General features: G+C 55.1%; 7 protein-coding genes across 7 annotated transcripts; 3 read left to right on the forward strand and 4 right to left on the reverse strand.

Moving 5' to 3' along the window:
• Nucleotides 1-5,617: 5,617 nt before the first annotated feature.
• On the reverse strand, nt 5,618-6,807 carry JN550_007945 (uncharacterized protein; the record flags this gene model as incomplete). Its single annotated transcript, XM_049319851.1, has 4 exons — nt 5,618-5,927; nt 6,190-6,248; nt 6,336-6,595; nt 6,792-6,807. The coding sequence occupies 4 exons, from the start codon at nt 6,805-6,807 to the stop codon at nt 5,618-5,620; spliced, it is 645 nt and encodes a 214-aa protein (XP_049170012.1).
• A 2,060-nt stretch (nt 6,808-8,867) lies between these two features.
• Nucleotides 8,868-9,512, reverse strand: JN550_007946 (uncharacterized protein; the record flags this gene model as incomplete). Its single annotated transcript, XM_049319852.1, has 1 exon — nt 8,868-9,512. The coding sequence occupies one exon, from the start codon at nt 9,510-9,512 to the stop codon at nt 8,868-8,870; it is 645 nt and encodes a 214-aa protein (XP_049170013.1).
• Nucleotides 9,513-10,701: 1,189 nt separating this feature from the next.
• JN550_007947 (uncharacterized protein) lies at nt 10,702-11,757 on the forward strand (the record flags this gene model as incomplete). The annotated part of the gene is made up of 4 exons (XM_049319853.1): nt 10,702-10,924; nt 11,275-11,400; nt 11,458-11,670; nt 11,723-11,757. The coding sequence occupies 4 exons, from the start codon at nt 10,702-10,704 to the stop codon at nt 11,755-11,757; spliced, it is 597 nt and encodes a 198-aa protein (XP_049170014.1).
• A 2,053-nt stretch (nt 11,758-13,810) lies between these two features.
• Nucleotides 13,811-15,387, forward strand: JN550_007948 (uncharacterized protein; the record flags this gene model as incomplete). The annotated part of the gene is made up of 3 exons (XM_049319854.1): nt 13,811-14,054; nt 14,107-14,355; nt 14,411-15,387. The coding sequence occupies 3 exons, from the start codon at nt 13,811-13,813 to the stop codon at nt 15,385-15,387; spliced, it is 1,470 nt and encodes a 489-aa protein (XP_049170015.1).
• Nucleotides 15,388-16,057: 670 nt separating this feature from the next.
• On the reverse strand, nt 16,058-16,966 carry JN550_007949 (uncharacterized protein; the record flags this gene model as incomplete). The annotated part of the gene is made up of 1 exon (XM_049319856.1): nt 16,058-16,966. One exon carries the CDS (start codon nt 16,964-16,966, stop codon nt 16,058-16,060), a length of 909 nt encoding a protein of 302 aa, XP_049170016.1.
• Nucleotides 16,967-18,718: 1,752 nt separating this feature from the next.
• Nucleotides 18,719-20,098, forward strand: JN550_007950 (uncharacterized protein; the record flags this gene model as incomplete). The annotated part of the gene is made up of 1 exon (XM_049319857.1): nt 18,719-20,098. The coding sequence occupies one exon, from the start codon at nt 18,719-18,721 to the stop codon at nt 20,096-20,098; it is 1,380 nt and encodes a 459-aa protein (XP_049170017.1).
• Nucleotides 20,099-23,484: 3,386 nt separating this feature from the next.
• Nucleotides 23,485-23,751, reverse strand: JN550_007951 (uncharacterized protein; the record flags this gene model as incomplete). The annotated part of the gene is made up of 1 exon (XM_049319858.1): nt 23,485-23,751. The coding sequence occupies one exon, from the start codon at nt 23,749-23,751 to the stop codon at nt 23,485-23,487; it is 267 nt and encodes an 88-aa protein (XP_049170018.1).
• Nucleotides 23,752-23,880: the final 129 nt, after the last annotated feature.

Raw genomic sequence — 23,880 nt, forward strand, 5'->3', positions numbered from 1 at the left:
CGGTACAGTGCAAAGCGGCAGCGGCAGCGCTCTTGTGCAGGCGTGGCCTTGGCCTTGGCCTTGTTCCGGCGCAGTGTGTGTGTGTGTGTGTGTGTGTTCTGATATAAGATTTCGCTGTGGAGCTGCTATGCGCTAAATTTGAGTGAGCAGTAATTAGTCGGACCAGGTTCTCTCGTCTATCTAGTCTTCTACCTTATCGATAGGCGTGGGAGGCAATTTGGGTGTCATGCTTCGGGTTCGGCTGGGTTGGGGAGGGATGGGTGGATGGATAGGCGCACGTGCATTCGATAGGGGACCGGTCTCACCGCGCTGTCTCAATAGTGCGGGAGCCAGCACAGCATGATGGAGGCAAAACGCATGTCCCAGCCGTGCACGCGCGTTTGCAGGCCCGAGTTTGTGCGAATAGACGCCTGCACGACGCCGCGCCCGAGTTGGGTGATGGATAGGGGAAACGGTATAATCAGGTGCCAAGCGAGTGACGGTGCCGGGGGGCCGGGGGGCCGGGGACGGTGAATGGTGATGAAAGGGAGGGCCGGATGGAATGGGTGCGGGATGAGGACATCAGAAGGGAGCAGTCACTTACCGATTGATCACAAGTCGGATAGGGCAGTCCCGTCGAGTATAGCCTACGTCGAGTGTCAATGTATATTCGGCCGGGGGGCGTCCGACGCAGCGAGGCGTTGGGCGTGGGTGTGGGTGTGGGTGTGTGTCGTGGGTATACTGATGGCTGATGGTGTTGCGAAATAGTATTCGGCCGCAGTGGATGTGCTGTAGACGCGGCGGGTTGTCAAAGATGGGAGGGGGGCGAAAGGGGAAAAAAGAAAAGGAACGAGTCTCAACGGGTGGACACGGTTCAGGCGGGGCCGGGTCGGTAGGCAGGGAAAAGCGGGATGCATCAGATATAACTTACGAGATCGAGGAAGGCGGGATGAGGTGGTCTTGGCCTAGGGATGGAATGGGGCTCCTAGTATCTGATTGTGTGCGTGTTGGGTGCGAGTATCACAATCAACAATGTCATCGGGGGGTGAAGGGAAAGAATTTTGGCCAGAGGATAGGTAGCGTGGCGCGCAATAGTCGGGGGCATAGGGAGTATTTACCTGCGCCTTTGTGCCACTAGCGGGCAGATTTAAGTGGGTGAAGAGTAGGTGATGGGCCTGGCCTTTAGTTTAGCTTTTTATTTTAATTTTCACCTGTCGCGAATAATGCATCTAGGGGAGGGCAAGCGAGGCTGTAGTCGTCCACCCTTGTGCTACGTACAACCAGAGCCAGAGCCAGAGCACCGTATGTACGGTACCTGGCTTGCGTGGTATGGGATGGGTATGGGCGGGAATACGGACTGTGGTATTAATGATGTGAGAGAGTATGGAGCGCTCGCGCAGCCGTGCTAGCCTAGGAATGAGGTAGCGGTGGGGGGGCGCGTCCTTAGGCGAGCTGTGCAGCTGAAGGGATGGCCACCCCCTGGGCCAATTGCGGCTCCCTTTACCAAAGAGTTTGGGCGGGCACTGGGGACTGGATGGCACCACTCGAGAAACGGGGGGCCATGGGCAGAGCGTGCAGTAAGTTGCTTTTGCTAGACCGCAACAAGAGTATGCAGAGGTCGCACCGCCGACACGGCCTCGTGATAGGTCTACTGGGCTCCAGCTGAATAGTCGGTCGGCGAATAGTGCGGGCTGACGGTCGCAAGACACTTACTGGTATGCGCTGTTAGATGGTTGAGAGCCGATGGACAGGCGGATGGAAGAAGGACGGCAGGCGAACGGACAGGCGCAGTCATCGCACTTGATCAGAGTTCGACTGGAGACGAGATAGGAGTAGCACGCGACTGGTAGAGTTTGGAAGTTTCGGGCTCGTAAATGCGGTCATGTGATGTCAATAGGGGGGATAAGCTTAGTCCATTGGAGTATTAGGGGGTCCGGATAGTAAATTTGGGGCCAGGCTTGCGGCCCAGCCTATCCGATAGCACTGGACTATCGCCCTGGATCAGCATCTGTTTTGGTGTATCGCCAAGTTTCACGGTATTTGACCGCCATCGAATCACGTAATACTCCTACTATTGAGCCAGAACAGCCGGCAAATGCATCGTCTGCGTTTCCAGCTCTGTCTGTTCCATCGACGCCAGACATCCGCGCGCGACGCATTACGCCTCCCCGCCTGTGCCTATGCATACGCATGTGCCTCCGCGCCCTATACTGCCAAGTATAGGCTGTGTCCCGCGGCCGCCTTGGCCTATAGTCCTTCAGCTTGCGGTCTCTAAGCGATGTCTTGACATGCGTCCACCGGAGAAAGTGCGCGACTCGTCAAAGTCCACCCGGCTATGCGATTCCGCTATTTCCTAGCTGCATGGGAAGAAAAAGAGGTGAGTGACAGGACTACGTAACTACAGTCCACAGGAGTCTGTCTGATGGGTGGGGTGGGGCGTGGAACCTTGAGGCTTTTCGAAAACTTCTCCTGCTGAGGTGGATTACTTGGGGCTCTGCAAAGTGGAACAGTGGGTGGCAGATCTTCCAGAAGAAGATATGCGACTAGGTTTGAGAGAGGTTTTCACATCTTTACCATTTGGCTTTTGCGAGAGCGCCGCGAAGATCACGGAATGGGGGGCCGGCTACGAAAGTTTCCAATGCGCGCTCTGAATACGTCTCAACTATGTGCGTCAGGCCTCCCGCTTTGGGACAAGCTGAAGAAGAGCAGGGGAATGTACGTACTCTAGTATTTGCAGGGCCTTGGCGTATAGAAGCGCAGTATCCATTGGTGCGACCAGGTCGCAAAATCGGCATCGACCTCGAATTGCGCCGTGACCAACCACGTAGGAAATCAATCCGAAAGGCACACGTCTTCGTCGGGCAGGGGACGCCGTCCCAGCAGAGCGGTACAGTTATGCAAGGTGATTCTGCTCAAGTTCCACCATCGCCGTCGCTGTCTTCTAGCGCTCAGACAGGGTGGGGCGAGCCTACTGTTTACGTCCAAGGCCCCGAAGGGGCTCGCCAGGGCATAATCGGCATATGAGCAGCCCTCGATTGCTCGAGTAATGCTAGCTAGATTAGCAGCGAGATGCATGAAAACCCGCCCCGGAACTTTGTATAGTGGACGGGGGGATGTTGGCTATGTGAGGGATGCGCAACTCATTCATGGTAACCTAGGACCTGAAACCGTTTTGGGTTAGGGGTGTGTCATTCTTCGTATATCATGCCAGCCACCCTGGTCCGGTGGGACGGCATGCGTGGGCCTATCAATCCTCGGCACAGTTCGTCTATTCTGATCTATTCTGATGTCGCGAGTGTGACAGATAGGCAGTAGTCGCCCACCTCGTCGATCGGGCTGCTGACGTAGTGTATAATCCGCTTCGCTATTCACCGACAGCTGCCTCGAGTATCTTTATGTGTGTGTGGTTTGTCTGATGTGATTCCGCACCCTCGAGATCCGGCAGTTGAGCCATGGGAGGAATATGTTGGTTGGTTGCGCGGTGCGCAACGTTGTCCGTTCATATGTCCATACATATATGTTCGCCTGTGTGCGAAAATACGGGTATCATTCAGAAACCGAAAATATGCATGCTACTCGCTATGAATGGCAGCGATCGCGATTTCAGTGTTATGACATGACTGCGAGGATTCCCTGTGGGGAACTTCAGGCCAGTTTGTTCCTTTGGCTTTCGCAGGTTGCACAAGGTGCCTGCCCATCACCGATCAGATCATGGGCTCGAATGTCAGCCCCTTTTTAATTATGGCGCACGCAACCCAACGGCGGTGACAGCGTCGGGCGCCGCCGATCAGTAATAGTGCACATATTGTAATGGCAAGCAAAAAGATCGCGGGTATAGCCAGATTACTCGGAAGGGACTACGAGATATGCAGGCGTAAGAAACGTGGCAGCATGTGAAAGTTCTTTCCGCGGGATGACTATAATTGACGAAAGGATTTGCCGACTGAATCCAGTAATGTAGCGTGAACGAAGTGCGAGCCGGCCGTTGGGCAGTGTTGGCGCCCGCGGCTCTCGGCATCTGTGGGCAGAGCATCTTAATCAGCGGGCCTTCTGCGCCAGGACGGGATACTGTACTATTCAGAAGGTGTCACACATACATACCGAGTCAGCCCATGTATCCATTACCACAGTACAGTTTATAATTGCAGGCACACACATACCTCCATATACCCTGCCGCCCAATGACAAGACCGCAGGGGGGTTGACCGACTATTGCTGTCAGCAATTGGATGTCGCCGCCTATGTACGGGGGAGCACAGGACATGGATGCGGCAGGGATGTCAGCCAGGTGGACGTCAGCAGCTACCTAGGTACGGAGTATGCGAGGTCACAAATAGTAAATCCGAGGATCGCAGAAACAAGAGAGACGAGAAAAGGTTTTAAAATACAAGGCTGACCCATTCCATCCTCGCGTGAGATTGCAAAAATACGCGCCGACTTTGGTCAGCATTTTTCCCGGGGGAATGGGCAGGGCTCCTGTGTGCGCTTGCGGCCACACACCTTTTCCTTACGATACGGTGACGCAGACCGCTGCCTACCTAGACCTATGATAGGTATGGTAGGCACTTATGCACAGGCTATGGCATAGTGCGCGAGTGCTATAACACAGGCTTGGCAGACGAGCAAGCGAGCAACGCCTCAGCAAGGCGGAGAATTGCATGACAAACTGTTATACATTTATCCCTATGCCAGTACAAAGTCCTACGGGCTCCAGCGGTCGTGCCAAGGATGCCAGGGCTTGGGGGGGCGTGACTGTTTCCTTCTCCGGCCGAATGGGACCAAGCCCAGACATTCGGGGAATGGGCCAGGGAGTGTATACGTATCCAATAATAAATGTGGTTGTATTGTTGGAAATGACCATGTCTCTCTCACAAGCATAAGACTGATTCTTGGGGGTTATCCCTCCGGTTTCCTATGCGCCACCAGTATGCGGTGCCGATCCAAAGTAGCATCCCAACCAACCGAACTCTGCTCATACCACCCGTCGTCGTCAATCAGGCAAATCATTCCTGATCAACCCTGGCCAGCTAGCTATAGATATCACGGTCTGCCGTCGCAGTCGAGAGTACCTATGTACCTGGATGCAAGGGAGAACAAGATAAGACGGAGGGTGGTATACATGAGCCTGGACTGTATAGTGATGTGCGTATTACGCCGCGGAGTGTTTCAAAGTACTGTCGCAAAGTACATGCTTCGTGGCCTCGACAGTACACCGGTTGAAAGGGGTCCCATATTCCCCCGAGCTGCTCAATACTGGGGACGCTGTTGAGAATCCTCCCGCAAGCGTGGCTGTCCCTTGAGAGCCTACCCCCAGGGTTTCAGACTGAGGCCAGACGCAGTCGTATACCTGAAAGGAAGGGGAGGGCCGTCAGCGACGCATCTGGGGCGATCGGACTCAATACCCTCCCACCTCGCATTTTGCACGCCTGTCGTGCGACAACTGGCCGGTGGCACTTTTGAGCGAAGAGCACAAGAGATGAGATATGTTCGCACACTTTGACCTTTTTGTCGAAGACAACAGGCACGCAGGATCAATGCCCAGATTTGGGAATCGGGTCAGCAATGGTGTCATCTCTTGGGAGGATGGTAGTATGAACTTGGACGTTCGCCACGGCTGAGCCTCAAAGCGCAGGCCAGATTACGATTTCCAGACGATCTGGTTACTTCCGCACGGCTCCATGGCAATCCATGTCAACACGTTGTGCGGGAGGCGGAGGCGCATCCGAATGGTATGTAGGTGTGTTTTCGTCGGTTGCGTGTGCAGGGGGCAAGGGACGGAGGAAGCGCCGAGCTGGCCATGCAGGTAGGTCTTCAGGAACAGCACGGCATGCCTCTCGGAGCCGACTGGGATGGCGTCCTCCCTGGTCATGAAGCTCACAGGAGGAATCTGGATGGAAGCAGCACGACACGCAGATTGTATGGAAGATGAGGTTGAAGGTTTCTGCGTGCTGATGATTACTGAAATCTCTTTGGGGGATTCTATACACTCCTGCCACCCGTTTTTTTCCCAGCACCAAAAGAGCAACTCCTATTCTACAACTTGTTTGACCCCCTCGCCCACTCCTCTATGTGCCGCTCGTTTAAAACATGGATACTCGACCCGACAGGGTTTACCAGTACTTGGGCTTGACGTAGTCGGCGAAGGTCTTGGGCTCCTCGTAGCCGTGGTGGTCGTGGTGGCCGTGGCCGTCGTCCTGGGGTCCGACGTACTCCATCTTGTAGACGCTGCCGCACTCGGGGCATCGCTCCATGGGGCGCTCGCGGGACATCTGCAGAGGGTCAGTCAGCGGTTGGGAACCGGCCGGGTGCCCAGGGCACCGCAAGAGGGGGGAAAAATAAAATAAAGAAAGACATACACCGAGCCAGGTGACGACGTGAGAGTCGGCCGGGGAGCCAGTGCAGCCGGCGTACTGCTCGTCACCAGCAGACTTGACCATGATGGGGTTGTCGATGGTGCCCTTTCGCGACGAGTCGAGGGGGCGCATGTCGAAGATGTCGACGCCGTCCATCTTTCCCAAGATCTCCAGACGCTCCAGACCAGTCGACTGCTCGAGATCGGTAGGGACGGTGCCGGGGGCGGCACCGGGTCCGAGAAGGTCCTCCTCGCCCTTGATGTCTGTAATCATGGTCCAGTCAGCAATGTGTCCCCGCGTATGCGTCTGAGGTCCCGCCCCGGGCCCGGGTCCACGGCCAATGGCCTATGACGGCCACCCGACAGCATCCGCCGTGCTCGGGGACCGTGTCGCGGTCTGGTGGAAGACGGGAACGGGGGCGGGCGGGCTCAATTCGTCGGGAGAGCTGGGTGTGCGTACCGGCAAAGGCCTTCATCTTCTGGCCGACGGTGGAGTGAGGCTCGACATTCTTGGCGTCACCTGTTGGGCGAGGGCATCTCTGGTCAGCTGGGTCCGCGGAGGGCACGAGAGGACGGTCAGTCAATTGGGCAGCGTACGGCGGACGACGGAGGCAGTGAAGCTGCGTCGGACAATGGGGGAGACGGCGGCGCGGCGGGCGACGGCGACGGCGGATCGTGACAGAAACATGGTGGGCGCGCAATTGGTGGATGGCGGGTTGAGTGGAGAGTGTGGTGACGGCGTCGTCGTGATGTTTGGCTTCTGGCTTTTGGCGGCGAGGGAGAGGGATTTCCCGTTGCCCGCCTCCCGCCTGGAATCGAAGCTCTCGGGCTCTCGCTCGGTGGTCGGCTGCCAACCAAAATCGTTCGGTCGCTGGCCAGGTGTCTAGCCCCATCCGGCAGCCTAAGCGAGAAAAACAGCTGATGCAAAAGCTCGAAAGCTGCTGCCGAATCACGTGGCCGCTGATTGGCCCAAGCTCGGAGCTCAGATGGCTTCCAGGTTCTGGCTGGGCCACAGATGTGACGATTGGCTTGTCAGGACTGGAATGACATACCTAGAGGACTGTATGTGTAATGCGATGCGCGTGTGTTTATGTTTGTGTTTCTCCATGTGTGTCTCGCTGCCGTTGGCCTGGTAGGTGGCAGACGAGAACCTGGAGGCTCTGGTACACCCGATGAGTTCGAGTCCGAAGCTCACATGCCGACATATATACATCATCGTGTGGCAGATGACTTGGTTGACGATGGCGCCAGGTTTCTCGGGAACCGTGTTCTATCTGCGTTGGATTGCCAAGCTATTCGACCTGAGTAGTACACTTGTGCCTCGCTCTCGTTTCTCCGCTTGCTTAGGCGATGGCAGCTGGTACAGGACAGTCGTCAATGTCTACCGTGAAGCTACAATTATACCGTACTCCAATGGCAACTATCTGCACCTGTTCGAGACCCCATCGCGGTCCAGGTCCCTCGGAAGGCTGGATATGCAATGTGATCAACACGGGAGATGAGAAATGAAGCTCGATGTAGTTCCCTTGCTTGCGCAGTGAGCAGCAAAATCCCAGTCGGGTCCTCTCCGGTCCTGAAGGGGAAACCCCTGGAACTTGTGGTTGCAGGATATGACTTCTACAGTTACTATGCCCTGGCACTTGTTGTCGACTTCCGCTAATGGGCCATTGAGCCTCATGGTATAGTGTCAAGCATGGAATGGGAGGCAGCTCGGGGACTGGTAGGGACATCTGTGGTCATATACCTAGGGGTCTCTGCTCTCCGAAAGAGGGCTTGCCTGCCACAACGACAATCATGTTCCAACTGTCAGAAGGTTGGCTGACTAGCTAATCCGCCCTGACTTCATCTCATGGTTGCATACATCTTCTGCGCCAGAGCGGTGACACCGTGGTCCATAAGGAATTTATGCCCTCTCTTGTTGCTTGTTTCTCTTGCTCCTGAATTGGTTTTGTGAACAATCCTGTCCACCTCATGGCCGTCCCCTCGCCACCACACAGTCACCAGGACGTCAGTAGTTTGACTAGCCGGTTCTCAATCTCAGACCCCAGGCGATCAAGTTGAATGCCCGGCAATTGTTGAGCGAGTGTCCGACGACGGCAAGGGCGAAGAAGCCCTTCGTTAAGTTCAGCGCCGTGAACCAGAACCATGGCGTAAATGAGGAAGCCAGATCTTCCATCGTACATCATGGGACTCGTAGACTGTTACCGAACCCCCTCTGCGTGTACATATTGCAGCATTTCTATTCCAACACAAACACTATTGGCTACGAGAGTGTCCAAGTCCGTCATTTCGTCCTAAGGCAGGCTCAGGGGAACGTCCATGGCTCTAGGTATCAGGGACTCTCTTCATCGGTTGCCAGAGAATGAATTTCTAGTTGCCGTGAGGCCAAATTCGAGCCGAAAGCAACAGCATCTAGTCTAGTAAATGTGCATACGAGGACGGTCTCTGCTCCACCTTCCCATTTCATCCTCCAAGACACAACGTATAGACTTCGTCCAAGGGCTTTTCTTGACAGTGAGCGTGTAAAGGCCTTGTCTCAACGGTTGTCTTCAAACTTCCTCCACAAATTGAAAGCCTCCAACACTCTATCGGCCTGGCGCTCTGTTGTAAACTCAATCTCCATGCCCCCAGCTGTCTTCTTGGCCCTCGCCTCGTCCTCGCCGACCCACAGGAACGCAGCGTGCTCGTTCGGGTCCAGCGTGACCACGATATCGCCATCGGACCCTCCATCTGCCAGCTGCCTGCTTGTCGACTCGGCGACCTCGACCAGGAAAGTGATTTTCCCGACCCGGCGCCCGCGCCTCGTAAAGAACTCCTCCACCAATGGCGGCCCGGCCTCCTCCTGGCCGCCAACGGCCCCTAGGAACCGCGCAGCCACCAGGCCAGCCTCCTCGAACAGCTCGCGCGCGGCGCCGTGCAACACCGACGCATCCTCCTCGTCCACGGCGCCTCCGGGCACCTCCCACCGCAGCGGCATGGAATCGTGCGGCGCGCGCTGCAGTAGTAGCACCTTGGCCGTGCGAGGGTCGATCAGCACGCAGCCCGTGCCAATGCCCTCCAGCGCGGAGCCCGAGGGCGAGCGTACTGTGGACAGGTAGGTGGTGAGGGGCACGGTGAAGGAGGATAGGGACGAGGGGGTCTGGAAGGGGGTTGGACTGTAGGGCTTCTTCGGATCTGCCATTGCTGCGGTATTTCCCAGTATGCCTGCGTCCTGCGCGTTTGGTTTCGTCGGCGCTTCTTCTCCCTCCCTGGAATTGGCAGTCGCAGCTGGTTTATGACCACGGTGGTGTTGAAGCGGCTCGTGACAGATCGGCACGCCTGCAAAGCACTCAGGTTGCTGGCGTTCGCTGCGCACTTGAAACAATACGTGCTAGAACGGGTCGAGGTATTAAAATATCTTTGATTTACCGCCAGTAAGAGATATCTCATTCTACCATGTTATAGGCAGGGTTGCAAACGGCATTCCGTGAAGTCGTGCAGCAGGCAGCCGCTGCCGGTCCGGGATCTCCACCGGCTACCGGGCCTGACCGACTTCTACGCATCCACCACGGCATCGTTCTCAGATGCATGCAAAGGGCTATTTCATCCCTATCGTCGACGATTTCCCACAAATATCACCATCTCAACAGTTTAGGAGTCTCAATCGAGCTCCCCTTACAGGACGTATTGTATTTGTGCCTGGCAAAGCCACTGCGGGCATGGCCAGTGGGATGATCTCATCAACACCAGCCGCGGCTTGTATGGCGCTAGCTGTTGACATTGATACCGCATCTCGTTACGTTGTACTCGTGGATGAGCTTAGTGCTAGTGGATATGCAGGCTAGCAGGCAGCAAAGCCGGGAAGTGGACTCTTAGGCGATCGGTGGCGTCGTCAACACTTCAGAAATTGTTCTCAAATGATGCAGCTTTATGGGCTGCATTTCAGTTACTGTCTGTGACGAGTAGGAGCGTATGCAGGATCTGTGTCCGGCTCGGTTACTACTGACAATGCTCATCTCGACCCAGGCAGGGAAACACTTCGTCTATGTAGAGTGTGAATAGATGGCAGCAACGTAATAACACGACGTAGAACATGAATAGCAACTCGATGGCCAAGAGTATGTTCAGATCCAAATATCTGGGTATTCAGCTGAAAGGTTTAACACCTTACCGATAGCCCCAAAAGTCTACACAACCGCCGTGCCACGGATCTACTTAGATATCAGTCATTGGTGTCATATCGAGGTGGGCGAAGTTATTTGACATGAGGCTCTTACGCCGCCAATGAATAAAAGTATTTTGCATACGCCTCAGATGTGTTCATTCAGGGAACAGGCGCATCCAATAGTGCTACGATGCCGTGTTAGCCGCTTGAAGACCAGGATGCAGGCATGATCTCCATCTGTGCTAACAGCCCGTCGGGCTGCCGTCAGCTGGCCACCGATGCCCACTCAGCTCCTCAACAAGCCATGCGACAGCCTCGTCAATCACCTGACAATCTCAACAACACCCATCACTTTACGCCTAGAGTGCCCTTACGCGCGGCTTGCCAGTCTATTCAGCAGGACGATACAGAGAACGAACCGGACTTCACAAGGCATTCCAAATATGGCGGTGTGTGGAGACATTCCCAGGGGGTTGCCTCCGTATCGGCACTGACGAAGTTAGAACTCCTCTCTTTCGGAAGAGCAGATCGCACAGTTTCGCTCCGTCTTCGCTGTATTTGTGAGTTGTTGCGGTGCCCCGGAGTCGCTTTCCAACATTTCATTGACCATCATCATAGGACAAAGATGGCACAGGTACAGTCACCCAAATTCATGCACCTAAATGAAGCGAAGCATCCTCACCAGATACCCCGTTGCGTAACGGATTTGTGGCGCCAGCCAACCTAACCTGCTTGTTTCGTTCTCGTCCATATTTTCCACGGCAAGAAGTCTTCCGGCATATGCTGACCACGTGATAAGGCGACATTACCAGTGCCGAGCTTGGCGATGTCATGAAGTCCTTGGGTCTCAACCCAACGGAGTCAGAGCTCAAGGACATGATTGACGAAGCAGATGTTGACGGAAACGGGGCCATTGATTTCGAAGGTAGACGCTACCGGACCGACTATCGGCAGCGCCTCTGATGTATTAACGAGCGCGCAGAATTCCTCAAGCTGATGTCGCAGAAGACTGCGGCGTCCAACCTCGAGAGCGAACTCCGCGAGGCGTTCCGCGTCTTTGATGCCGACGGCAGTGGCACCATCTCGACAGCGGAACTCCGCCAGGTATTGATCTCGCTGGGAGAGAACCTGACCGAAAAGGAAGTTGACGAGATGATGTCGCTGGCCGATAAGGATGGCAATGGTACCATCGACTGTGAGTTTCAGAATGTCTGACTGTATTGCATCTGCTAACGCCCAACAAACAGTCGAAGAATTCTATGACCTTATGACCGCGAAATAAGCCGTTGACTTAGCAGCAGATGCGGCGGATGCAGTGAATGCAGGGAACAGCAGGTGGTCTCGTGGGCATTGTGTGGTAAAGGCTAGAGAATCGAGTCCCAGAGCTCGAGCGTTGAACTCGCTATTTCAAATCCCGAAGGTGACCCAGTACTGTTGAACTGGGAAGTTCCCTTCGAAGCCAAGCTCGCAAAGACATGTCTTGTGTGCGTGTGTCGCAACGTGAACGACTTGTCCTCATGCTTTCTGTACTGCGACACTTTATCTCGTCGTTGCACTGGACCCAAGACAGCATGCGGTGGACTAAGTGGCGAGTGGCATAGAGAATGACCCGGTAATCTGCTATAAAGCTCTAGCTGGCCTCCTGCGTGCTTTGGCGAGTTCTAATCGCATGTGCACGTATTCGACACTGAGAATAGCCACATGGGCCATGGGGATTACACGCATCGGAACGGGAGGCTCATGCTCTTTATGAAGTGGCTAGAGCATCCTGCGATACGAGGGTTAGTTATTGTAGAGACTGGTAGTGGTGGGAGTACTGGAAGAGTGGTTCTACTCCTCAGACCGATGGACTGCTAGGCCCGTGAAGGTGAGGACCAGTTCTGGCACAGCTCGCTTTAAAAATAGTATGCTAGGTGTGTTTCACTCATTGAACCGTTGAGGGGGCTAGTAGCGTGCACTGGTGTTTCCGGCGCCTGCAGCATGACTTGAAACGCCTTCGACTTCATTGCGCGCATTTGCAGTGGAACACACATCAGCACATGCTGCGGCATTGCCCTTCCGGTGCAAGACAGAACGAACGCAAGAGCTGCATCAGGTTTTCGGGCCAGGGACCTGTGGCACACTGAAGATGAGATGGATCCTCTCGCTTGCCCTGTGGTTTTTCCACGACAACAACGCCTTCAACGCGGCCTGACGCGGCCAATGGTCAAGCACGGGTCAAGAAGCTGCGGTGTCGTAGGGCTCAGCTTCTGTGGGCCCCGACGCTGTAGGCTGTGAAGTCGGCTCGCTCGGTACCAGCCAATGGGCCCCATCAAGACCTGCAGTGCCGATCGTACTATAACCCATCTGGGGTGCCGGGCAAGGACGCGAATGCCACTGTAGTTATGTACCTGGGTAGGCAATCGTCCTCATCGCATAGCTCCATGGGTCGACATACAACCCAGTCGGTCGTGCTACAATGACAGGTCTTGTCGTCTCTTCGCGAAGCTGCCGAACATGCACAGGCTATAGAAATTCTTGCGAGGGAGCAGAACCACTTCTGAGCCACTGCCCAGCAAGCAGCCCAGAGAACCGGAGGTATCGCCCAGCGATTCAAGCCCTTGGCGCCCCATCACATGAGGCTGGCGGGGCAAATGAACCCCCTGAGGATCCCTGCAGACAGCCAGACAGACAGGGAATACAACGCCTGTGTTTGATCTGCCCAGCCAAGTTTGTCACAGCTCGACGGATTCAAGACCGCATTCACGCACGCCCAGCGCTCACAGCTGGAAACTAGCCTGGCGCGGCAGGCGTAATACGGGGGGTTTCTAGTGCCCGCTCTAATCCCATGCGGTACTGCGCTGGACCGCCAAGTTGCCCTCCCACCTGGGCCTGCTGCGCTCTGCTCTGGGCATGGGACTAGCCGATGCCGTAGAACCGTAGGAGACGAGCTGAGTGGTTCAGTGCGTCGTGTTTCCCACCGTTCAGCCTTTCTGGGCATTTCTGCGGCTTCTCTTGGTAATTGACTATTTCTCTTGCTTTTGTAAGTCTCTCGGTGCTGGCATTACACGGGGTTCTTGGCATCTCATTCGTTGATATTATTGCGTTTCCCGTCCTTCGCCTTCGTTTGCTTCCGTCGTTCTTTTCCCGCCTTGGTTCGCTGGAGGAACCCTTTGTTACCTGTAGCACAGGGAGCCAGAGGCTGCCGTCGATTATCGAGTTAGACGTTGAGTGCTGTTTCACGAGGGACGGAGTCAAGTATCGGATACTTTGCTGCAATTCGGGACTATTCGAAGTTCTTTCTTGCTCAATCCATGCGGCCAGCGAGGTAGCAGCAGGTCCGCTCTACGCCAGAGATGGCGTCCCGCCTTCTCTCACTCTTCGCCTTGGTCTCAGTCGCCAGTTGTCACGCCGTGGACGTTGCGCCACGGGCTGACAGCACGGACTCCTCAGGGAAATATGTCAAGTTTCCAGTAATCCATTCTACAAACCAGGACGTTTTCGCCGATGTGTGGGCCAAACGTGATGTCTGGTCGTCGAAGCGAGGTATCCAGACGTTGCCGTTAGCCAATCGTTCCGATGTGGCTTACTATGCGAGATGTATGCTCTTCAACTGGACATTTGACTTCGATCCGTGACTAACCTTCCACAGTGGATATCGGCAACCCACCGCAGCCGAATTATGTTCAACTGGATACGGGCTCCTTTGAATTATGGGTGAATCCTGACTGTTCAACTTTGGAGGCGACATCCGATATTCGGTTCTGTCAAGCGGTTGGGTCCTACAACCCATCCTCCTCATCGTCTTCTGTTGTCTCAACGTCGACGAAAACCTTGAGATATGGTATCGGCAGTGCCAACATTCAGTACGTCACTGACGATATCACATTTGCCGGCTCAAGTAAGTACCAGCTTCATATGCAATGTGATATTTACTGCTCTAACACTTGGGATAGATTCGCAACTCAAAAGTGTGCAGTTTGGTGCAGCTACTACTACAGTAGATGAATTCTCGGGGATTCTAGGAATTGGACATGGTGAAAATGTTACAATTCGTTACAAGAACTTTGTGGACGAATTGCAGGACCAGGGAGTCACTGACACCAAGGCATTCAGCCTCGCTCTTGGTAGTAAGAGCGAACAGGAGGGCGTGGTTATTTTTGGAGGTATCGACACGGGCAAGTTTGCTGGTACACTACAGTCGCAGCCCATTATACCCGCAGCGAAATCTCCAGATGGCGTGCCCCGTTATTGGATCGCGATGGACCACATGAGCCTCACGCCGCCCAGTGGAAACGTGAAGAAGTACGACAACTCAACCATGGCTGTCTTCCTCGACAGTGGCGCAACTCTGACGCTACTTCCTCAGGCCCTCGCCGATGCGGTAGCTGCAGACTTCGGCTCTGATGGCACCGATTCCAATGGATTCTACTTGGTTGATTGCTCACTGAACAATCTTCCGGGTACCGTGGACTTCGCGTTTCCCGGCATCACAATTCAGGTGCCGTATAACGAGATGATCCGGGAGCTCCGCACCAGCTTTGGAACGCAGTGCTACCTCGGCATTACCCCGAACTCGGATTTCGTCCTGCTCGGCGACACGATGCTGCGGTCTGCGTACGCCGTCTTCGACCAGACCAACGACGCCATCCACCTTGCGCAGTATGTCAACTGCGGAACCAACGAAGTGGAGATCACCACGTCCATGAACATGAGCCAGATAACTGGACAGTGCGATCCGCCCAACTTTAGAAACTCGGCCTCGTCTACGGGATCAGGCACGCTGCCTACAGGCACCGCCACGGGCACTGGAGCAGCCGCTGGCAGTACTGGCACCGGCAATGCGGCGCCCTCGCTATACACTGCCTCAACTGTTTGGATTCCCGTCTGGGTTGGTGCATTCTTTGCGATAGGATTGGCTGGAATACTTTAATCCCAAGTCGCAAACTGGGCTCTGCATCAAAATGGCGTCAACGTAATTTGATTTTAACGGCCTTCTACACTGGCATCTGGTCTATATAGAGACTATGTCCTCAGACAGTTTGACGAGGCTGTACATACGGCATAGAGATAGAATAGCTCATAATACGATGTCTCATGAACAAATAAGATAACATCTCTGTTGTGAGACGCCTTTGCCCTGAGCCAGTCCTAGGATGGATCGAGATCATGGGGATGAAGAGTGAATTCTCCTCCACAGCACACCGAAGCCCTTGTTCAACTACGAAACGGGACAATTGCCAACCCCTGAAAAACTATTGGCTCGGTCTGTGCCGAGCCGCTTCCCACATCCTCCCCATGGATGCTTCAGGTTCCGAGCCGATCATGCACCATGGGCTGAACATCTGGTGGGATCTCGCATGATCAGCCGGATAAGGATTCCGTGCAGATCTTCAAACTCGACCTATACTCGCCAGTATCCCAGCGATTAAACAGAAGAAGATGATTCCTTTTGGCACGAGATGCCTGCAAATGGCACGAGATCCGGACTGCTATCGGCAGTTATTATCTAAATTGCATGATACTTCGTACATAACGTGTTCGATAAGTCCCAGAGCTGTTCTTGTGTATAGGCATGGGCCGCGTAAAGTATCTCTAAGAACTTAAGGGATCTTGGAAACGACACTTTTGACTGCCTCATCCAGGTCCTCATTCTGAAGCCCGAGCGCTTCCATGGCAAACCCATCCTTCTTCTCCCAGTCGCCGTCCACGACCCCGAGTGCCCAGACGAGGTGCTCAATCGCCGCCCTCTCCCCAGCGTCGGCCTTGGCCTTGTTCTCCCGGATGAAGTCATCCGACTTGAGCCAGTTGACTCTCCACTTCTCGCCGGTGGTCTTTTCGAGTGACGCGAGCACGTCGAGCTGCGAGACGCAGAAGCTCTGTATGAAGAGCGTCTTGTTGCGACCTACCTGCTCATCTGTGAGCACTTTGGCCACAGCATGGGCGATCCGCACAAGAGTCGAGGTGGAGCTCCTGCGAGTCCCGTCGTCCAGGATGTCGACAGTCTTGGCCTTCAGGTCAAAATGCAGAAAGTTCTCTTTCAAGCCCCAGTCGAAGAAGTGGCCGGCCACCAGACTCGTCCAAGTGAAGCTGGGGGTTCTGGCCGCATGCTCCTGTAAACGCTCCCGCACCCGTACTTTGTTTAGAAAAAGAGGCACGAGTTCCTGAGCTCGCTTACTGCTCGAGTCGCAACTGCCGTAGTCCGCGGGGATGAAGCGCTTCACGCCAGCAGCCGCTGCAGCGTCAGCTAGCCGGAGGTGCTGGCTAGTGTCCCTGAGTGGAAAGCTGGCTATGCAGGCATCTTGGCCCTGCAGGCCGTCGACGAGACTCTCGTATGTCATGTCATTGTCCACGGAGACGACGCGCACGCTAGGGTCCGAGGTGGGGTTTGACCCGGATGATGCCCGCTGGAGGACGGTAATGATAAAGGCCTTTGAGGCGATCAGGGCATCCAGAATGGGACCGCCAAGGTTGCCATTGGCGCCGACGAGAGCCACGTTCCGGATTGCCATGATGATGATATAATATGCAGCGGGGCTATACAATGTTCATTGGCGTGGGAAATGACCCAATAAAAGCCCACATTCTACATAGGCTGAAGCGTGATCCTCCGATCTGGCAGGTACAGCAGGTAGTATAGTGGATCCTGCGGTCCTCGATCAAACACAGGTTGCCTTATCAACTTCCAAGGTTGCGGTTCGGCTCGCTGAGACGGTCAGCAACTAACATTAGACCGTGGATAGGCGGTCGCTGAGCGGCGGATGGTTCAGCCACGCTGCCTCCGCGCCGTTCCCTTCCGAACAGGCCCCAACGTGGAGGGCGATGATCCGATCAACCTGCAACACCTCAAAAGAAATTGCCGAGCACGGCGTTTCTTTTGCACCCATACCAAACATGGAGAAAAGCAAAGGAACAGCCGTTCTCGGGCGAGATGATTTCCCAAAGCAGAGGCACCGAAGCCACCAAGTCACTTTTCTCGGACGTTCGGCTTGGGAGGCTTGGGGGCCTGTACCTTACATGTTACTAGAAGTGACACAGCGCAGCGAGCACTTCACACAAGGTGCGCGAGTAGAGACCGCATCCAATGTAGGTGGCATACTACGTACAGGCCGGACGGGCGCCTCCGGGCTCTGTAGACGAGCCTCGACAGTACGTTAGCTAGGTTTCATCAGAACCATCAGAAGCTCACACCCGAGGCACCCTGCCGGCTAAGGGGCCCGGACCCTTCGGGCGGCCCTGAGGACCTGAGGGCTCGTGAAGCACTAGAAGCAATCTCGATTGGCCGACCTGGATGATTTTCAGGGTCCTCGATAGCCCTTGGGGGCGCCCTAAGGTAACCTTGGCAGCCCGGGCTGTCCCTGCGAACCCCACGAGCGTTGAGCTGCTGCAGCGGCCCGTGGGTGTTTGGGTGTGGCGGTTCCACTGGCTCGGTCGATTATCGTGCCATCTGAGCCCAAAGTGGGCTGATCGTGACGGGCTCGACAACCTCAGTCCAATTTAACATACAGCACGTCTTCCACATCGCAGCTGCAGTTCGTGCCTGAAAGACCCGATTGGCGATGAAAAACTCTGATACCTCAATCTTCTTCCCCTCGCGTGACCAGCCGGTAGTCCACCGTGCAGCCTGCGGCAGCGCCTTTGCGTCACAGGTCAGACTTTGCCCACCTCGACCTCAGGTCTTCCTGGCCGATGTTTGGTTCGTTTCTCTCCATGTTGCCATGCGAGGCGGGTACACATGGGTGCCGGGATCAGGCATCCTGCGACTTGGATCTGTCGCGGCCGGCGCAGAACTGAAAAGTGATATACTAAAAAAACAAAAAAAAAAAACAAAAAAAGTTGAGTAGTGATCAGATCTCGGGTTTCCTAGGACTGCGATACGCCGTGAAATTGTCTAATCTATCTTTTCCTATCTTCCAAGCCATTAGTTGAAAAGTTTCAACGGCCGTTCTTTCCCTTGGAGAACTTTCTTTTTGACCACGTTATCTTGACCTCAGTTTGTCGCCATCCCGCAGATACACTCGCAGCCTCCAGCCGTCCGCCGTCCATCGCCCATCGTCCATCATCCACCTATATATCCCAATCATCTTCGCCCTGGACAGCCTGACATCATACGACCCTCCCCCCTTCTCACACATCGATTGCAATAGACGGCCAGTGGTTCCCACCTCGTCTCGTTGTCATCATCATCTCTTTTTACCTTCTTCCTCTTCCTCTACCTTTACCTCTGGCATCTTGATGGGTAAACCCCACTCAAGCTGTCCATCATGTCACTCACCTACGAGCAGATGAACCTGGTCAAGGGGACCATTCCGGCCCTGCGAGAACATGGAGAGCACATATCCACCGTCTTCTATAAGACCATGCTCAAGGAGCATCCAGAGCTCAACAATTACTTCAACGCTGTGAACATGAAGAACGGGACGCAGCCACGTGCCCTCACCAAGCTCATCCTGGCGTTTGCTTCTAACATTAGTCACACCAGCGAGCTCACGCCAAAGCTGGAGCGCGTGGCCAACAAGCACACCAGTCTGGGCATTCAGCCCGAGCACTATGAGATCGTCTGCAAGTACCTCATGCGTGCGTTCGCGGCGGTCTTGGGCAAAGACATGACCAGCGAGGTCCGCGTCGCTTGGACCAAAGCCTACTGGATCATGGCCAACATGCTGTCCAACCGGGAGCAACAGATATACCGGGAGTTCAAGGGCTGGGAGGGCTGGCGGCGCTTCATCGTCGACAAGAAGACTCGGGAAACTAGAGAGGGCGACATGGTGTCCTTTGAGCTCAAGCCGGTGGATGGCAGCCCGTTGCCCTCGTTCATGCCAGGACAGTACATATCGCTCCGCGTCCGCGTTCCCGGATCGGGTTACCTGCAGATCAGGCAGTATTCTCTCAGCGACAGGCCGCGCCCAGACCGGTACAGGATCACTGTGCGGAAGGTTCCGGAGAGGCATGAAGGCTGCTCTTGCGAGAATGGCCATACGCCCCCGTCCAGAAGGTCACCGACGCTCCGATCTCACAGCCGCTCGTCTTCCTTTTCAACTGCGGTGGAGAGCACGACTGGCGACAGCTTCCTCGGGCTTATGGATTACGGGGTTAAGAAACAGGGTGTTGTGTCGGGACTGTTGGTCGACGAAATCCTCGAGGGGGATACCTTGGAGCTGACCCATCCCACCGGCGATGTGTACCTTGATACTAAGAATGACTCGAGCTCGACGCCCTTGGTCTTCATATCTGCCAGCGTTGGTGTATCGCCCATGCTGTCCATGTTGAACACTATCATCGAGAAAGACCCGAACCGGCCGATCTCGTGGGTTCAGGGATCAAAGCATAGCATTCCCTTCGAGGAGTATGTGACTGACCTAGCCAAGGCACACCCAAACATCAAGACCACATTCTTCAACACGGGTATGGGCAACAAGGACCTCGCGGAGTCGACGGACAGCCTTGGGTTTGGATACTACCTAGAATGGCTCAAGGCAGATGACATGTTCTTCAACAACAAATCGGCCGAGTACTTCATCTGTGGACCTCAGCAGTTCATGCTGGACATCTCGAACTACCTGACCACCAACGGAGTGGCCCTCAGCCAAGTTCGATACGAGCTCCACGCGACCGGCTTCTTTGAGCTGGAGGAAGGGTTCTGAGCGGGGGACTATGGGTTGCAAAACACCGAGTTCTAGAGTGTTGTGTGTAATATTACGAATGCGTTGGGATCGGATTGCTAGAGAAAATTGTCAAAGGCGTAGTAGGACTTAGAGCGGAATTGCGTTGCTGTAGAGGGGAATGGACTCAACCTGGAGGGTGGCGTATGTTGCTAGACAATCTCATGATAAAAATTGATGCATTGCTGATTTCTTCCTATCGAGCAAATCTTCTAAGCAAGTCGAGCCAGCGGTGACGGTTCGAGTGCCCCTTGGCCTGGTCCAGGAAATGGGCTAGTTTGATCCTCTTGGCTCGACCGCAAACGTTGCATGAACCTCAGGTCAAGCTTCACTCAAAGAGCTTGTATACCGCCACCGCGAGGCTTGTCTTGTCACGACGTGAAGTCCGAGACAGCCTCTCGATCCCATTATTGGCAGCCAGGATCCTAGACGAGCCAGGGTGTCATGCAACGTTATCTATCGAGTCTTCCAGCCTTGAGGGGTTCCCCACCTCCCCGGACTTTCAGATGTTTTTAGGATCATAGATCGGCAAGGCGACCCGAGGCAGTGGCGATGGATTGAGCTTGGTGTAGTTACTGCATTAGTTTGTGTGGATCGTTACCATAGCTTTGGACCATAGCTTTGAGCCACCTGGGAGGCCGGGCTGCTGGGCTGCTGGGCGCCCAGGCTAACCTTTGAGAGCTCTCTCTCTCTCTCTCTCTCTCTTCCTATTTGTGAGTGCATGGGGTGCTGATGTTACGGTTTGGGCAGAATCCACGTGTGATGTTAAGATCAGAGAAGATCATCGCTTGTCTCTCGTGAAGCGTGACCATGTAGGCTCACGAAGTGGAATTATGACGGCAAGATCTGACATAACCAGAAACCCCGTGTGCACAGTCTGCAGTCAGCATTCTCGCATCGTGGGTGGCAGGTGATACGAGTCGACCCATTAATTCAATCTGTGAGACCATGATGGGCTGAGTCAGAGCCGAGGATGTGTATAAGGTTGCCCGGAAGAGCCCGATCTAGATCCGCTGACGGTAGTCTAGGCAATTTCATACAGTCATGTATTTGAACTGCCATTTCCGAACTCGCATCAGTAGTCGACATGGTTCGGGTTGACTCATAGCGAGGGCTATAGTCTGCCTCACCGAGCATCGAGAAGCGTTACCGGCTAACGTTTGGTTGGGTTCGGCCCTGACCTGTCAGCCTGTGATAAGAGCCTCCGGATGGACAAGCCCTGAACCCTGATGCGTGCGTGAATGGCGGACCATATCCAAGCGGATGCTCTCCGCGTGCGACGGATGCACCCGGGGGTTAAGGTGACTCAGTAATACCTACTCAATGGAGGTTCATCGCCATCTCGATGTGTCCTTGTTCACACCAGAGCATACTAGGCCACACCTGGGCACTCTGTCAGCATTCGGGAAACTCTAAAGCGTGCTGGTAGTCTTTCGGACTGCGAGGCTGACGAGAGTGCGCTGCTACGACCGTAGGATCCAGCATCAAATAATCAGATGGATGGAATAGGATATTGCTCCGGGGTGGTGGGCCTCCAGGTTTGATGATGACCAGTTGAATCTTGACAGGTTCAGCACTGGCCCTGGTCTCGGCCTTGGCGTCTATCAGCCAAAGGGCGTTAACCGCCGCTAGGAAGCGCGGCGCCACCAGGAGAACCCGCTCCTAACGGTCCAGCGCCCATCTAGACCAGAGCCACTCGAGACGACTGGACTGCTTTCTCGCGTCGTGTCCCGAGGTCCTGTCGCTAATTGCGTCGCAAGCCGCCGGGTTTATGGAAACCAACACAGAATGATATGACACTTGACACCAAGGCTTGAGTTAGTTGGGTCATTGTTCAGCGACGGAACCTCACGAGCTGTAATGCTGGAATGACTCGAGGCTGCCTTAGTAGGCAGCCGCCTGACATAGCAGACCATAGTGGTGACACATCTATATTGAGCGACCTTCCCGTCTGGGCGTGTGGAAGTTAAGCCGTGGACAAGAGCCTTGGCGACTGCAGGAAACCGCATCCGCCTGCACGTTTTCTTGGTGAAGAAAGCTTGAGAAGCTTGGGGCGACAGCCTTTACGAGAAGGAGAGGGCGCCAGGGGAAGAAGGAGGTCGGGATAGCCTTCTAGAAGAGTGCTAACGGGGAGACTACCCCAAAACGCGGAGCTGCCCCGAGCCAAGTGCTGCAGCATCTCTGCGCCCCAGAGCCGCCTAAACGACCCTGTCAGACGTACCTAGGTAGCTACTATGTACATACTTACACCGGCGGGCACAGGCTGGCGGGATAGGCGGGATAGGCTAAGAGCAGCGAGGGACACCCGGTGTACCATTGGTTGGATCCAAGGCTGCCGTCTCCTTTTACTATTTCGTCCTATGTAACAGTTTGAAAGCGACTTGACATTTTCGGCTGCCATCGACTCATTCGAATCGCCAAGAGGCGTCGCAAAGACCCATTGGCGCCGGCCGTCCACCTCGCCCGCATTGTGTGGCTTCACCGGCATTTCGAGGTCGGACATAACTAACTTGTGAATGCAGCCCAGCTGCGGTGTGACCTTGCTGCCTTCCAATGCACTACCGGTAACTTAACAGTCGCGCGCCAGACATGGCCCCATGGCCGAAGCATGGCCGAAGGATCAGAAAGCAAGCTCGCGAGAAGCATGAAATGTGTGCTGTGATTGGGCTCTGCTGGGGTTGACAGGAATAGACATGGACTACTGCACAAAGAGGCGCTGAGGCGCTCTACTTACCAGGCTTGTTGGTAGGGTAGCACGCCCAGATCCCTGGCGCAACATGTGCGAATCTCCAAACGAGATGCGAGCTGGTAATGCTGAGTGACTGGCCGTCGTCGAGCTCAGCGAGAAGGATCTGGTTAGCCGCTAATATATTGACAATGCTTTGAGTTAGGGCGTCCCGGCGTTCAGGAGATAATGCACGAGAGCGGCACGGCTTGAAACCCTTGGAAACGTGTGGCTCAATGGAGTGGAAAAACGACTGCAGCCTGAACACACGGTGAACGGCTGACTCTGAACGGCTGAGAGAGACATGGGGTGCAGGAATCCTCGTTATCTAGGACATGTAAATCTATCGGCCTTGATTGGTGTTCACGCGGCCCCTCGGTCTTGCTTCTGGACATCCTTCTGGAACAAATCGCCATGCTGATCCTCGGGCAGATGCGCACATCTCGCAGCTCGTTGGTGGAATGGATGGCGGCGGGCTGCACGACTCGACTACCGCTGTAGCGAGTCGAAACCTCGAATCGACATCCATCCCTCCCCTAGGTCGGCCTGGTAGGTATGGCGGGCATGGACGCGCAGGATCGCCTTGCGGGCTGCGGGCGAACTTTCCTGACGGTCGGGTCTGGCTAGCGCTTCACCTGCCTGTTCAGGCCTCGCGGCTCACAAGTCCTTGCCCCGTAGTGCCCGCGGTCCACGGCCTGGGCGACTGTTGCGAGGGGTCTTCCAGGTCTGGCTGGCGCTGACCCTGCGACCCTGCGATGTCCGCGTCTATCTGCGTCCGAATGGGCGAGTCCCAAGTGGCAATCTCTCGGTCCAGAGCGAGTGGTTGCGTCTGCATCCTGCGCCGGCGGCGGGCGACCCATACAGCACCCCTGGGCCCTGGCCGACGTGCAGGACAGGGGATGCCGGGCATGGGGTAGGGTGTGGATCCGCGCTGCCCTCCGTCCGCTAGCTCTATCAGCAAATATGCTACCCTCCCAATTCACGCTTCAACTCCGACAGCCACCAGGGAAATTGAGGAACGTGAGGTCGGACGGCCTAC

The sequence above is a fragment of the Neoarthrinium moseri genome (assembly GCF_022829205.1).
Source record: "Neoarthrinium moseri strain CBS 164.80 chromosome Unknown scaffold32_Wmoseri_CBS_16480, whole genome shotgun sequence".
Classification (NCBI taxonomy): Eukaryota; Fungi; Ascomycota; class Sordariomycetes; order Amphisphaeriales; family Apiosporaceae; genus Neoarthrinium; species Neoarthrinium moseri.